Here is a 14679-nt window from a genome sequence, read left to right on the forward strand (position 1 = left end):
TTTGAACAGTGACTCTAACTTTCTCTTTGCAATTTTAGGATTATTTAAATGTCTAGTAGTCATGCTCAAATTTATATGATATATACCAGATATGGAGAAACATAGAGCAGCACAGCTTTAATATGTAGTTTTAAAATACTTCCCCTCAAAACTGTTTCTAAATGACCATAAATGTTGATAGTGACATAATACATAACCAAAGAAACCAATGTTATTTGAAAAGGTAAGAAGGTATTTCCTATCTTTATAATTCATTTAACAATTAGCACTGTATATCCTTCTAAGGAAACTTTCTTCACTACTTTCAGTATGTTGTGCAATATATATGCACCATTAAATTTTCCTAGAGAAAGTAGAAATATGTAGCATGATACATTTGTTATGTCCTAACATGTAACATTTATTGTCCTTCATGATGTAATGTGTAACTTCCTAGTAATATGGGATCTAGTCCATCATAATACTGTACATTTATAATGGCTTTATGATATTCCATCATAATACTGAACATTTATAATGGCTTTATGATATTCATGAAAGATTCTCCTGTTTTGTCTAACTTTGTATAGTTGTTCAACATATGATCAACAGGAACAAATTCTATGGTACAGAGATAGGTGTCATTTTGTCAGATCAAGGTTGAAAGAGAGGTAGGTATATATGGTACATTGGGTCAAGGTTGAAGAGAGAGAGAGGCATGGTACATAAGGTCAAGGTTGAAAGAGGTGGGTATATATGGTACATTGGGTCAAGGTTGAAAGTAAGGTATGGTACATTGGATCAAGGGTGAAAGATTGGGTCGAGGGGGAACAACATGCCATTTATATATATATATATAATGTGGATGATATCTGTTCCAAGGAAGCGATCAAGTGTATCATCTTTCCCTAGTTTGAGGTTATAATTATAGGACAGCAAAATCTAGGTGTTCAGTCTTCACTTTCATTTCTAACCAGAGGCTTTGTCAAGGGTCAGATAATAAAAGATTTCCTAGATGAGAGTAAATTTATATCTGTTATATTCTATGCAATCAAATTAATAAAAAAAAAACAATGAGACACAAGTTGTGTATGTCAATAATTATTATAATTTTGATATATCAGACAGATATAGTTTGAGTAATAAGTTTGTAGAGATTAAAAATGTCAACATTCTTTCTGTCTTTCCATCTTGATAGAAGGTAATGATATCTGTTATAGTGGAATTTGAATGTTAAGTTTTGGCTTTGAATGTTTCGGCTGTCAGAAGTGTGTAGTTTCCATGTGATACATGCACTATGTAACTTCAAAACCCTTTAATATTTGTGGGTGTGAAGGATGTAAGGTGGTCAATCCAGAGGCTATATATACATATACCCATCGTGAGGATTTTACTTCATCTTTTGACCCGGAGACTGGATATCACCATGTGTAGACTCTGTCATACTTTTCTCACTTTCTACATAACTTCAGATTAGTAAAGACAGCCATTTTCCAACTGACCATGCCAGAAGGCTACCATATTACTGATGTGATGTCAAATCCTTAACCTAGCAATGCCATGTCTCGTTTGGTATTTGTATCACGTTGATATGAGACAAGATGTACCCATGTGTTTCATTATTTTCCTGTCCAACAGTCCAGAGGTATAGGAAATTTTGTTTCAATGATGACTGACAGATGACTTATGAAAGAAAAACTTCCTGAAAAATAGATTGATGTTAGGTTTTATGTGTATTCAACAGTAAAGCTTTTGTGACTAAAGATTTATTCAATAAAAATGGAATGATCTATACGGTTAGATATACTATAAAGCAAGGTTTTAGACATATGTACACCACAATTTTCAATGTAATTATATGCTCTTGAGTACATCGATGTTGTAAAACAGTAAGTTTGTATGTTGAATAATGACCTACATCTAAATGAATAACAATAATTCTTGGAGAAGCAGACTACTGAGTACTACTGAACAATGTAAAACTCTCGAGTGTAGTACTAATTTTGTTTGTACATTGATTGATGACCACAAATAATTTGATAAAAAAATTAGTCTGAGGATTCTAAGTACATTTTGGACCAGAAAATTGGATTGTCTTGTGTTGCGACATTATTTATATCTCCCTGACCCAAGTTACAAATAACATAATGAAAAAAAACAGCAAAAACCATTGAAGTACTTGGTGAGAGCTGTGTAACAATCTAAAATCCTACCTGTCCTACTCCGATACGAAAACAGAAAACGTATTATATACAGGACTAAATCTTAGTACTGGGTCATTTACTATGATTCAGACATTTAACGTAATCTAATATGGCCAAATGTGTAATCTGAACCCTCAGTAGTCACCACTCATTGCTGATAAAAACCAGCATCAGACATATTTATACACAGGTAAGTTAGGATGGTAATGGCTGCAGGTCTATGTTGTAGGTATAATGGAATGACTTTATCACCTCATGTTAAAATAAGTTTATATATATTTTGTGTTTTTAAACATTTCGTTTTCAAATTAATATTCTACTGGAAAATATTATTTCATCAATTCCTGTATATCGCAATCTGAAGTAGTCAAATTTTAATCTGACAAAATTCTAAAATTTTACTGTATGTAAAATTAAACCTATTATAGGGTTCATTCAAATGTGTAATACTTTTGTTTAATATAAGTAAATGAATGAAAACAATTTCAGAAATGAAAATAATGTAAAATGCACTTCTTAATCATAGCTTTTAATTTCTAGTTGATGGTCTTAAATTTTCTGCTATCCCTGAATTCAGATTAATGTACGTATACTTATATAGTACATTATTACAGGGGCACAGCAGTGTTATTCATAATGGAAAAGTCAGAAAATAAGTTTTAAATATATTGCAAGTTTAAAGTGCATAAAATTTCATACCAATATCTATTATAGAAATAAGGATGAAATGTCTGAAAATACATTCCATTATATAATTCTATGCAAAGAAATGAGATATGTTCCAGTGTTTTGTACCTGATTTATTGCTTGCAGTAAAGATTTAAGTAAAGGAACAGTTTGGAACATTAATATTTTCAACATTAAATTAATCATTGAAATTGTACACTACATCTATATCAGTGTATTTAAATATTTAGGATATTTTTTAGATTTTCCACTATTATAAATATTAAACATTAATTATATCCTGTGAATGTTTTAAACATTAAATGCATTATTTATAACGCGCTGTATCAGTATAAGTTTCAATTTTTACAGGAGTAATTGATTATGTTATATCTGTGTGATGAATGACATGGTTAGTTAATGAAGACACGTTAGATATGTACAAAACACATCTACATTCTTTAGACAAGTTAATTCATGTATATAATATACAGTAAGATTACTCTAGACAGTTTAAATTTACACCATATTTCAGTAGTTAGTTGTACAGTACTATGGCAGGGATCAACTAGATTTCATGGGAAAGCTGATATCTTATTTAGAATAACTTCTTTGATTATTTTTGCGAATTTGTGATGAATTTATTGCCTTGTATATTTTCAATTTCAATTGCTTTGTATTAAAATTATTGAAAAAATACATCATTTTGAATAATTGAATCTGTAATGGGAATTTACACTTCAATATAAGTACCAGTATAGGGGGAATTTTTCCATGTTTAAGAACTTTAAGATCAACTTGAGATAGGAAATTCTGTACCTGTTTCAAACAGCTGTAATATAATTCTTATGATGTAAATTTATTCACCTGTACATTTAATAGATAAGATTCTTATATTAAAACTCAATCGGATGTATTGACTAGTTAAGAAAGTTAATTTCACTTGTACATGTATTACGTATGGTGATAATAACTGTATAATATCATTTGCAGTAATCATCATAGTAGTTTTATACACACATAATACAGAATTAATTCCAAATATTATGCTTTTGTAATTTTCATGCTACTGTCGAACTTTTGTTTGGAAATTTCAAATTTATAACTTGAATGCGATATTTTCCAATTAAGTCTCAATAAGTCCAGCTATTGTCAGATACTACCCAACGATGTTTAGACTATCAATCTGACCTACGGTTCATCGTACACGTAATGTAATACTCAGCCTTATTATCTATATCTGCTTATGCATGTATCATGCAGTATATATATGAAATTCAACCCAAAGTAGCTTACTTCAGATCCTACTTAAAACTCAGAAACTGCTAAATAAGTGGGTAAGAGATGTTGACGTTTATCCATTACGATTTGTCAGAAGTTGGTAAAGACCTAGCAACCAGCTAGTAGTTTATGTATTATAATGACCGGCCTTCTATATTATATAGACACCTTAAAATGTCCCTGGACAGAACTGTCAGTGGGCAGAGGGCGCTCATCACCAGTCAGCGTGGTAGGGTGTAATAGTGTGTTGTGTAATTGCTTCCTAGTTTTGAGACCCCTTTTACATTGGATAGTTGTACCATTTTGTCTGTAATGGTCCTGGGTACCACAGCGCCACAACTCTTGTCAGCCGTATATTGATCTGTCTGTCCTATATATCAAAATGGGATGGCATTGCTACAAAGTGTTTTTTTTTTTTTTTTTTAATATGATGGTATATTTTATATGTTTTTCAGACTTAAAAGTGAACATGTATCCATTCTAGTCTTATGTATGTACTAAACATGTATGTACATCTGTGTTGAAAAACACATACAGAATTTCTGGTCCATCTACTGCAAAATACCATCGCTCAGTATATCATCACTGGTACGCAGAAGATCAGAACTACTTTTTAACAACCTTTACCCGGACTTCAATAAAGGGAATTAAAATATATGAGTTTTATATACATGGGATAGGGTCTGTAATATGTTGGGTACATGTGTGATACACATGCGTGGTTCATATTTGCAGTTCACAGCTGCATATATAACTCATTTATCACACTTTGAAGTTATAGATGTCTGCATGCATTGCATCAACATATTAAAGTGAGGATATTGACCCCTGAAAGGTCACCTGTTGCATCTAATTGACAAAATCAGGACTTCGTAACTTGATCATGCAGCTAGTCATTAACAAAAAGCTCAGTTTGCATAATTTTGTACCTGATAATGGTACGTTTACCCTATCTCCTATTTAAAAACCACTGTATCATATTGGTTTTCTGATTTAGATGTAAAAGTTGAATGAAGTCTATATTTTTAGTCATCTACCCTTTACAAGACTTTTCGTTAAGGTTAAGGCTAATCCAAAGTACATTGCTACTCTGTATATTTAATATTTTATTTGACCCTGAGCTGGAGACTTTATTTTATATGGATGCTTATTAGTCCAGTGACAATTTTGTTATTCACATTAGAAATAGAATTCAGCATTTTGCAACTTTGTGATTGGTGAAAGAGCCCCTGGTCTAATTACTTTGATATGATCATCTAATGATCTGGGGCTCACAAATACCATCAATGTCAAATCAGTGAAAAATCAGAAATACTATAACATGTTAAACAGGTGCAAAATAGTTAAAAGAAAAATGGAATTCAATTTAGGTCCATGATGAAATGATAGTCTGAAGTTCTCAACAAGAAACAACCTTTATTGTATGGATACGATCACTTGTTCGACATTCTTAATACTCTGTATATATGAAACATTTCTCATTTCAGGATGAATTCCACCCCTTCATCGAGGCGTTGCTTCCTCATGTGAAGGCTTTCTCCTACACATGGTTCAACCTCCAGGCAGCAAAACGCAAGTACTACAAAAAACATGAGAAGCGAATGTCAATGGACGAGGAACGCAGAGTTAAGGAAGAGTTACAGGTACGACATCAGTGGATTATCTGGATTATCAAAGGCCAGATCTACTGCAGGCAGCTCCCTTTCTGTGTTGTACAGACATATATGACTCTTTTGAGTTGAGTTTATTTATAAACTAAATTAGCATCTACAGGGTTATGTTCCTGTTTTATAAAATGAAAAAATAAATCTTATTGTAAAAGTTTCAGTCTGAATGATAAAAGATTATCAGTATGATATTCAAGAAACTGGCCATGTGCATTAGAATTTCTTGACCACCAGCAGGCATGGGAATGTTCACTAGATTGAATGCTATTGTTTTAACTAGATAGTCTGATATTACTTGCTGGACATTTTCTCCATTGTGTCATGTAAATCTAAAGATTGAACTGTTCTATTAGAATATACAATCAATATTGCATTTGTAATTGCAGTGTTAAATTGATTTAAAATTCATTGATGAATATTGTGTTAGATGAGACTGATGTAATGATAAATGATTGGGTGGTGCTTATATATATATCATCCATGTACATAATTTGTAGAATCTTGCAAACAGAAAATACATATCAGTTTTCCTATCGTTCTATGTGCTATGAAAAGTTTTTAAAATGATACATAATTCTGGTGAAAAAGTTCGAGAAATTTTAGCTTTTGCTTGGATTGCATTTTTGAATGTAGAGGTAGGATATAAGGATATAATTTTAGTCTATGATGAAGACAATTCTAGACAGTTAAGTAGTCAAACATGATATGTACTTTTAAATAATATCATTACATATAATATCATTACCCATATGGAAATATGTTATTGATTTTTTAAATATGACCTGCTTTCTTAAGATCACGTAGAGATTTCAAAGTATATTTAAATATTTCTGATAAAATGCTTCAAAATGTAAAACAAAATTAGCATGAATGCTGGAGTGATGGAGATGGGAAATATTTAAAATCGGGATACATGTATATCATAAAGATAGGAATCCATGGCATGTCAAATTTTGAACTTCGTACTGACAAAAAGTTACAAAAAATTACATGCTTCTTCACAGCGATCAATATATCTCAAGATAATTTGTATGTTGCTTGTCAAAAACTACCCATAAAAATGTTTTCTCTGGAGTTTGTCTCATACACGTAAAAATTAATGACTAAACGTTTGCTTATTTATGTCTACTTAATGGCATTTTAAAGTTTTGGAAGTCTCAAATACCCCATTCTCTTATTCTGAATATGCATAGATTAGTTTTACAAAGTTGATGAATAACAGAGTAAAAGAAATAACAAGTGTTTTGGTTCTTTGTTCAGACGGGACTAGTCTAATGTTGAAATTCTATACAGATATTGTATTAAAGTATTCATGATTCGCTTTGACTTTTCTAACGATTTGTTGGAGTGTATTTGATAATAAGCAATGACATATTAAATTTTTAATTTCTATAATGTATCAAATTATCATCCTGTTTAATCAATATTCCAGTGACTGGGGTTTGTCACAGCCATCCTTATAAATGGCCATGAAACAAAGCCTGGTTTGTTACAAATCAAAAATCCACAGCTGGTGTTATTTGAGGCCTCTAAAGTGAGAAGATACAGTACCTGTACATCTCACAAATAAAGAATAACATATAAAAAAGGAAAAAAACTGTGTTTATAGATGATGATAATCACTAGTGGTGAGCTGTATGGTTTGTTATGGAATGTGGTGTGGTTAGTGAAGATGTACATATCTGTCATGTTTTTTGTTGATATTTCCTTATCACGCTATCACATGACCTAATATACATGCTTTAGTAGATAAAACACTTCAGCTTGATGACTGGTGTGTGCTTACTTATAAGTAGTACTTACTATACAGTTTGACTCAATTGAAGGAAAAATGTTTATATAACTCTAGTTAGATCTGGTCCTAATATGATAGAGATTTCTGGTGAAAACTATAGTGACCTAGATACATGGTCATGGTGTCCTTTTAAGTCATCTCATTTAACTTATCGTGTAATAAATCATTACACACACTTGTTATATATATCTCTGTATAGTATATCTCTGTACAAACACGGGGGCCGTGGTGGCCGAGTGGTTAAGGTGTCCCGACACTTTATCACTAGCCCTCCATCTCTGGGTTGCGAGTTCGAAACCTACGTGGGGCAGTTGCCAGGTACTGACCGTAGGCCGGTGGTTTTTCTCCGGGTACTCCATCTTTCCTCCACCTTCAAAACCTGGCACGTCCTTAAATGACCCTGGCTGTTAATAGGACGTTAAACAAAAACAAACCAAACCAAACTGTACAAACAGTTCTCATTTATCTCTGGACCAGGTATTATACAAATACTTTTTATTTATCTCTGGACCATGTGGTATATCTCTGGACCATGTGGTATATCTCTGGTCCATGTAGTATATCTCTGGACCATGTAGTATATCTCTGGACCATGTGATATATTTGTGGACCATGTGGTATCTTTCTGGACCGTGGGGTATATCAGTATACAAACACTTGCTGTATCTCTCTGGACCGTGGGGTATATCAGTATACATACACTTGCTGTATCTCTCTGGACCGTGCGTATATCTGTGTAGAAACACATGTACATATCTCTAGATCGTGGGGTATATCAGTATACAAATACTTGCTGTATCTCTCTGGACTGTGGGGTATATCAGTATACAAATACTTGCTGTATCTCTCTGGACCGTGGGGTATATCAGTATACAAACACTTGCTGTATCTCTCTGGACCATGGGGGTATATCAGTATACAAATACTTGCTGTATCTCTCTGGACCGTGGGGTATATCAGTATACAAACACTTGCTGTATCTCTCTGGACTGTGGGGTATATCAGTATACAAACACTTGCTGTATCTCTCTGGACTGTGGGGTATATCAGTATACAAATACTTGCTGTATCTCTCCGGACTGTGGGGTATATCAGTAAACAATACTTGCTGTAACTCTCTGGACTGTGGGGTATATATCTGGATATCTGTGTATGAATACTTATAATATCTGTCTTCATTATATATCTCTGTTGGACCCTGTAGTATTCACTTCTATTACATGTCTCTGTACTGGACAGTATGTAAAAAATATAAGGTATTCAATAATTAAAACTAGGTTACAGAAATTTCTGATAAAATATCCCTGTTTGTGGAGTGTAGATATGAGGAGAATTTTTATAACTACAGTACTGATATGATATTTTTTATCAAAACCACTGGCAGATAAAATATCAGGATGTGTGTAGATAAAAATGCATGTACAATTTTTATACAGCTGTGTATAGCTAGTAAAAATAGAGTCTAATTTCAATTTAGGTCTCTATGTCATGATATGCAGTACAGATAGTTTTCTCTACATGTGATCCTGCAAAGTCATAATGCGTGCCCGTGTGTAACATGTATACACATAGTGATGTTATATTCTGGGATTATACATGTGTATGCTGCAGTTTACAGTTTTAAACTGTATATTATATAGATTAGAATATTTTGTGATGCTGCTCAGGAATTTGAAGGTAATAATAAAAGAAATTGAAATGTAATGTCTTACCAAAATTATTATCACTGATGATAAATATAAGCAGTTCTAAATAGGATTTCTCCACTATGTAGATATACATCATTCATACTATCAATACTATTGAGGTCTTTCTCCAACCTGCCTTCTCAGGTATACACACTATTTAAAAAAAAATGTTTAATTAGGAACCTTCCCTTAATGCTTTTAATGCTTTCCCCAAGAATTTAGTTTTAATGATTCTTTAGTTATATTGCTGAGATTGGCCACCTGCTCGTTTGTATGCTGGAGAGCTATTGTTATTTGTATTTGGTGTAACTTAAAGTTTTGTGATATGTCAAATTTATTTAGCTTCTTACTCTTCAGAAAGAGTGATTTTTGGTGGTGAAAATACATCAATATTTGCATATGTTAATGACATTACAGAGTGCAAACATACTATCTCATTATAATTAACATGGAGGTTTATTTAGTTGTTTTTGAAGAAAAAAACCTGGAAATTTTGGTGAATTTTTGAGTTTGCTTCAAACTATTGACAAAGTGAGAAAAGTGGCACATATATGATTAAGTAGAGTATACATTTTTATGAGTGATTTCCATGAACAGCAGAGAATATTATTAAATGGAATATTTAATTGGTAACATTTGCATAATGGATTTGTTTGGTATTTTCTGGGAAATCTGTTGAAATCAATTAACAATCATAGGTTATATGTGTAATGGAGCTGTTCCTTTGGAATTTGATGTATCAAATAGAAAAGGAATATAATATATAAAGTAGCTATGGTACAAGGCAATCACCCTGTGTGAGACTCAGTCATAGATCTCCATCAATTTACACTCTTATTAGGAATGATCTTGACTGGCATGTCTTTAAAAAAAAAATATAGACAAAATTGAGCTGTATGATTTTGGTAACTAGGATATATTTGATCTAGAGACTAGTCAAAGGTGGATGAGGTTTGTCTATGCTGAAGTTTCAAACAATCTAGCTTGACAGTTCTTTACAACAAACTTTGGGGCAGCTGGTGGCCGGTCTAAGGAACAATCCTATCTTCACTTAATTTTTAAATTAACACTGTTGTTTTTATCCGAAAATGCTTCGATCAGTGAAATATATTCAAGAATTGTATTGTACAAGTATATATTAGTGTATTTTAAAATTATCATAATACTTTCAGAATGAAAAACCGGAAATTAAACAGAAATGGGCTTCAAGACTTCTGGCAAAATTACGGAAAGATATAACTCAGGAATGTCGAGAAGATTTTGTGCTAAGTATAACAGGGAAACGACCCCCGGTTTGTGTAAGCAGCAACCCAGACCAGAAGGGGAAAAATGCGTCGGATCGACTGTCTACGGCAAGCGGACAAGGTCTGGAGACTGGACCTAGTGATGGTTATATTGTTTAAAGCGTTACCGCTAGAAAGTACTGACGGGGAGAGACTTGAGAAGTCACCCGATTGTATGAACCCTACACTGTGTGTTAATCCACATCATATAAGTGTATCTGTGCGCGAGTTAGACCTCTACTTGGCAAATTTTATTCATAGCTATGGTAAGTATTGAGTATTGGATATTCCAATTAGTCCTGTTGAAAAATGACAACATTGGAACATTATTCATACATCACACATTTAGAAATTAGAATTGGTTAAATCCAATTGTAGCATTCATTAGAATGTCCGTATGCTCAGTTTTCGGCAATTTCTCGGCCATGATTCAAGGTATATTGGTGAAAGTTAATATGTAATTTCAGATTTCAGTATAAGCTAAATATAAAGATAGAGTTTAGAGTTTCAGTTTAAGTCAAGATCAAGGTCACTGTTACTATTTATAGCGATGGGGGGGGTGGGGGGGGGGGGGGGGGGGGGGCAGGGTAAGGGACATGTATTTAGCAATACCCAGCATGCTTGTATCAGATGAAAAGGTTCAGGAAAAACTTGATTGTATACCATACACAGACACTGTTATTGACAAAGTTGAAGGAATATTTTACCACAATTGAGAAACTTATATTTTATAATCTTGTTGGCCCTGATAGAAACGTGAGATGGGTTTTAGTGTGGAAGGGAACCAGAGTACCCATGGGAAAAACCGACTTGGTCGAGCAAGTGACTCCATACCTTTCCTTGTCCTATCGGGGAACCCCAGCCACCTATGTGAAAGGCAATTAAGTGTGTAACCACTGTGTCACTCGACCCCCTAAACCCTTATAAATTATTGAGATTTAATTTGTTGTATTACGAAGGTTTTTCTGTTGTATTATATTTTAGAAGACTTTATTACAAAGATCAATTTTCCCAGAGCTACTGTCTTTTCCTGTCAGGTATGCTCTCATTAGCTACAATACCTTGTCCTCTCTGGTTTTCTATCCTCTTTTCATTATATTGGGGGCCTGATATTGGGGCCCTGATATTGGGGCCCTGATATTGGGGCCCTGATATTGGTCCTACTTTCTGTCTCAGAGAAATGCTTGCTACAGTTGTAGATTAGGAAAGATTAACATTTGGACTAATTCTCTGTTATTTTGTGCATTTTCTGTATTGCTCTTTGCGTGAGCGTTGACATCAATCTAATGCCAGAAGAGATATATTTTCTTGCGAGTCAAATTAGCCTGTATTAGATAATATTCGAAAGGCTTCATGTGAACACATTAGATTTGCACAACTTCCGTAATTGTCGATAATAGGAATGTTTTCACGCGAGAATAATTCTTAGAATGTTTAAGTTGTGATGCTGAATGTTGTAATTGGGTTATGGAATTGTCATTAGTTAACTAGAAATTGATGGATTCAAGCGATACACGAAAGTCTAGACTGTGATTGAGGTGATGGATATGTACATACTTGTCCATTAACTTGTAAGAGGAGTGTTTGGGTTGATCAGCTAATGTACAGCTAAGATAAAAATAATAGAATTTACGAAAGACAAGACTATTACGTCATTGAACGCAGATATCCCAATCAATAGCTGACAAATTTAAATCTGGGATATGGATTCATTTAACACATATAATTATAACCATTACCTGTCCCCATAGTTCACAATAGTTGGTATTGTTCATTATGGTCTGGCCATATATAAGAGAAATCGTTAATACACTTCCAGGTTTGTTGTATGTATCTAGATGTGACGGTGGGGATCATTACTTTCAATCAGAGTAAGTTACAGTTATATCAAATATTAACACAATACTTTTTATTGCTGGATACTTAAATAAATCTTCTGTTGATAATTGGAAATATTGAATATTGAGATATGTCCTTTTGTATTGGATATGCAAGAACCGATGGTGTGTCGATTGTCCTAGCCAGTCGTAGTACAGAGAATGTAATGTGGATGTTAGCGCTACAGGAATTATGGCTTCATGAAATCGTAATTATGGAGTAATAGTTTGGTAATTATAGTGTAATAGAAGGCTGTCTCTGCATGAAAGCCATGGTTTAATGGCCATTTGTTTACATTAGACACATGCACACAGGTGTATCGTGGAGGGGTTTGGATCCTGGCTGGATGTTTTATTTTACTTCTGTAGCACATGCATAATGTTGCATTCAGTGTGTAGGGCTGGCCATTTCTATAGTAATAACATGTTAACATGGCTTACTATGGTGGATATCATGTGCTGGTTAAAAATGTAGGGTTTACCTTGTGTATAGAAGGTCACAGGCTAAAAATAGAGAATTGCCAGTTTTATAGGATTATCTGCTGTTAAGTGTTGTACTGGATGACCCCAATTCTGCCTGGGTTATACTGAGATCTTCTCCAGGTAAACACAGACTACCTGTTGTATCTTCTAACTATGTCATCCTGACAATTTCTCCACTTTTCTATATTATGCAAAAGTATTTTTATACATGAAAGGATAGTTTTTAGATTTTGTGGTTCAAGTTTTCAACCTATACTATTAGTGTATGCTTTAGTTATTTGATAGCATACACAAACATGTACGTGTTCATATAAATAGGTAAAACCTGTTCCGTGTTCATATAAATAGGTAAAACCTGTTCCGGGAATTTTTTTATCAGATTCCATTCAGGTCAAGATTATTTACTGAAATAATTCAGTATAATTGTGAAGGTGTAGTATAGCTTGTTTGCTCAGGGATTGTAAGATCTTATTAAATAAATATTTGTACTAAGAAAGATATATCGAATTGGCCATGGATGTTAAGAAACCTATAGGGGGCCTACAGGACTTTGAATAATTATTTATTGAGAATATAGCTGGTTTTAACTACTATTATAAATTAACAAATTAAATTTATATGGTAATTAGGTTCAATAAGGACATCTTTTGATATGGCTTAACATTAAAATGGCAAAAGTAAAAATTCTAACTGAGTTTGGCCACATTAATAGTCCTAAAACTATAAAGGGATACAGGAAACATACTCCATACTGTTACCAAATCTTGTGCAATAATAGCAGCATATATGAAAGACTGAAACACATAAGAAAATTGTAGATAGAATGCGGTCTTTTATCATGTAAGAGCTCCATACAGATAATCATATATAATTTAGGTGTTTGTACTTTCCAGAAATTCCTCAAGTCATGATATCATTGTTATAGTGGATGATTTACCAAGGTAGCCATCTTGGAACAGTGTGTGTGATGAGATGTAGTAGTACTTGAAGTCATTGTAGATGTAGAGGTACAGTACTGTACAGTACTTCATATCACACAGTACTTCAGCCTAGTACTACAAACTCACCCACAGTCCTGGAAGTTGTCACTATCACTATATACACACATGGCACTCTAGTACTGTGGTCTTCCAGATACTTGTACTGTAGTACCGTAGTCTTCCTTATACTTTTACTGTAGTACCGTAGTCTTCCTCATACTTTTACTGTAGTACCGTAGTCTTCCTCATACTTTTACTGTAGTACCGTAGTCTTCCTCATACTTTTACTGTAGTACCGTAGTCTTCCTCATACTTTTACTGTAGTACCGTAGTCTTCCTCATACTTTTACTGTAGTACCGTAGTCTTCCTCATACTTTTACTGTAGTACCGTAGTCATCCAGATACTCTTACTGTAGTACCGTAGTCTTCCTCATACTTTTACTGTAGTACCGTAGTCTTCCTCATACTTTTACTGTAGTACCGTAGTCTTCCAGATACTCGTACTGTGGTACCATAGTCATCCAGATGTAGTATTGTAGTCTTCCAGATACTCGTACTGTAGTACCGTAGTCTTCCAGATACTTTTACTGTAGTACCGTAGTCTTCCAGATACTCGTACTGTAGTACCGTAGTCTTCCTCATACTTTTACTGTAGTACCGTAGTCTTCCTCATACTTTTACTGTAGTACCGTAGTCTTCCTCATACTTTTACTGTAGTACCATAGTCTTCCAGATACTCGTACTGTAGTACCGTAGTCTTCCTCATACTTTTACT

General features: G+C 33.6%; 1 protein-coding gene across 1 annotated transcript in view; it reads left to right on the top strand.

Moving 5' to 3' along the window:
- The window catches only part of LOC117325719 (nuclear factor 1 X-type-like), a 170993-nt gene that overhangs the window by 69645 nt on the left and 86669 nt on the right, over nt 1-14679 (top strand). Inside the window, 3 exon segments of the mRNA XM_033882149.1 lie at nt 5618-5773; nt 10453-10602; nt 10604-10829. Of these exon segments, the coding sequence (XP_033738040.1) occupies nt 5618-5773; nt 10453-10602; nt 10604-10829 (532 nt within the window).

The sequence above is a fragment of the Pecten maximus genome, chromosome 4 (genome assembly GCF_902652985.1).
Source record: "Pecten maximus chromosome 4, xPecMax1.1, whole genome shotgun sequence".
NCBI classification, from domain to species: domain Eukaryota; kingdom Metazoa; phylum Mollusca; class Bivalvia; order Pectinida; family Pectinidae; genus Pecten; species Pecten maximus.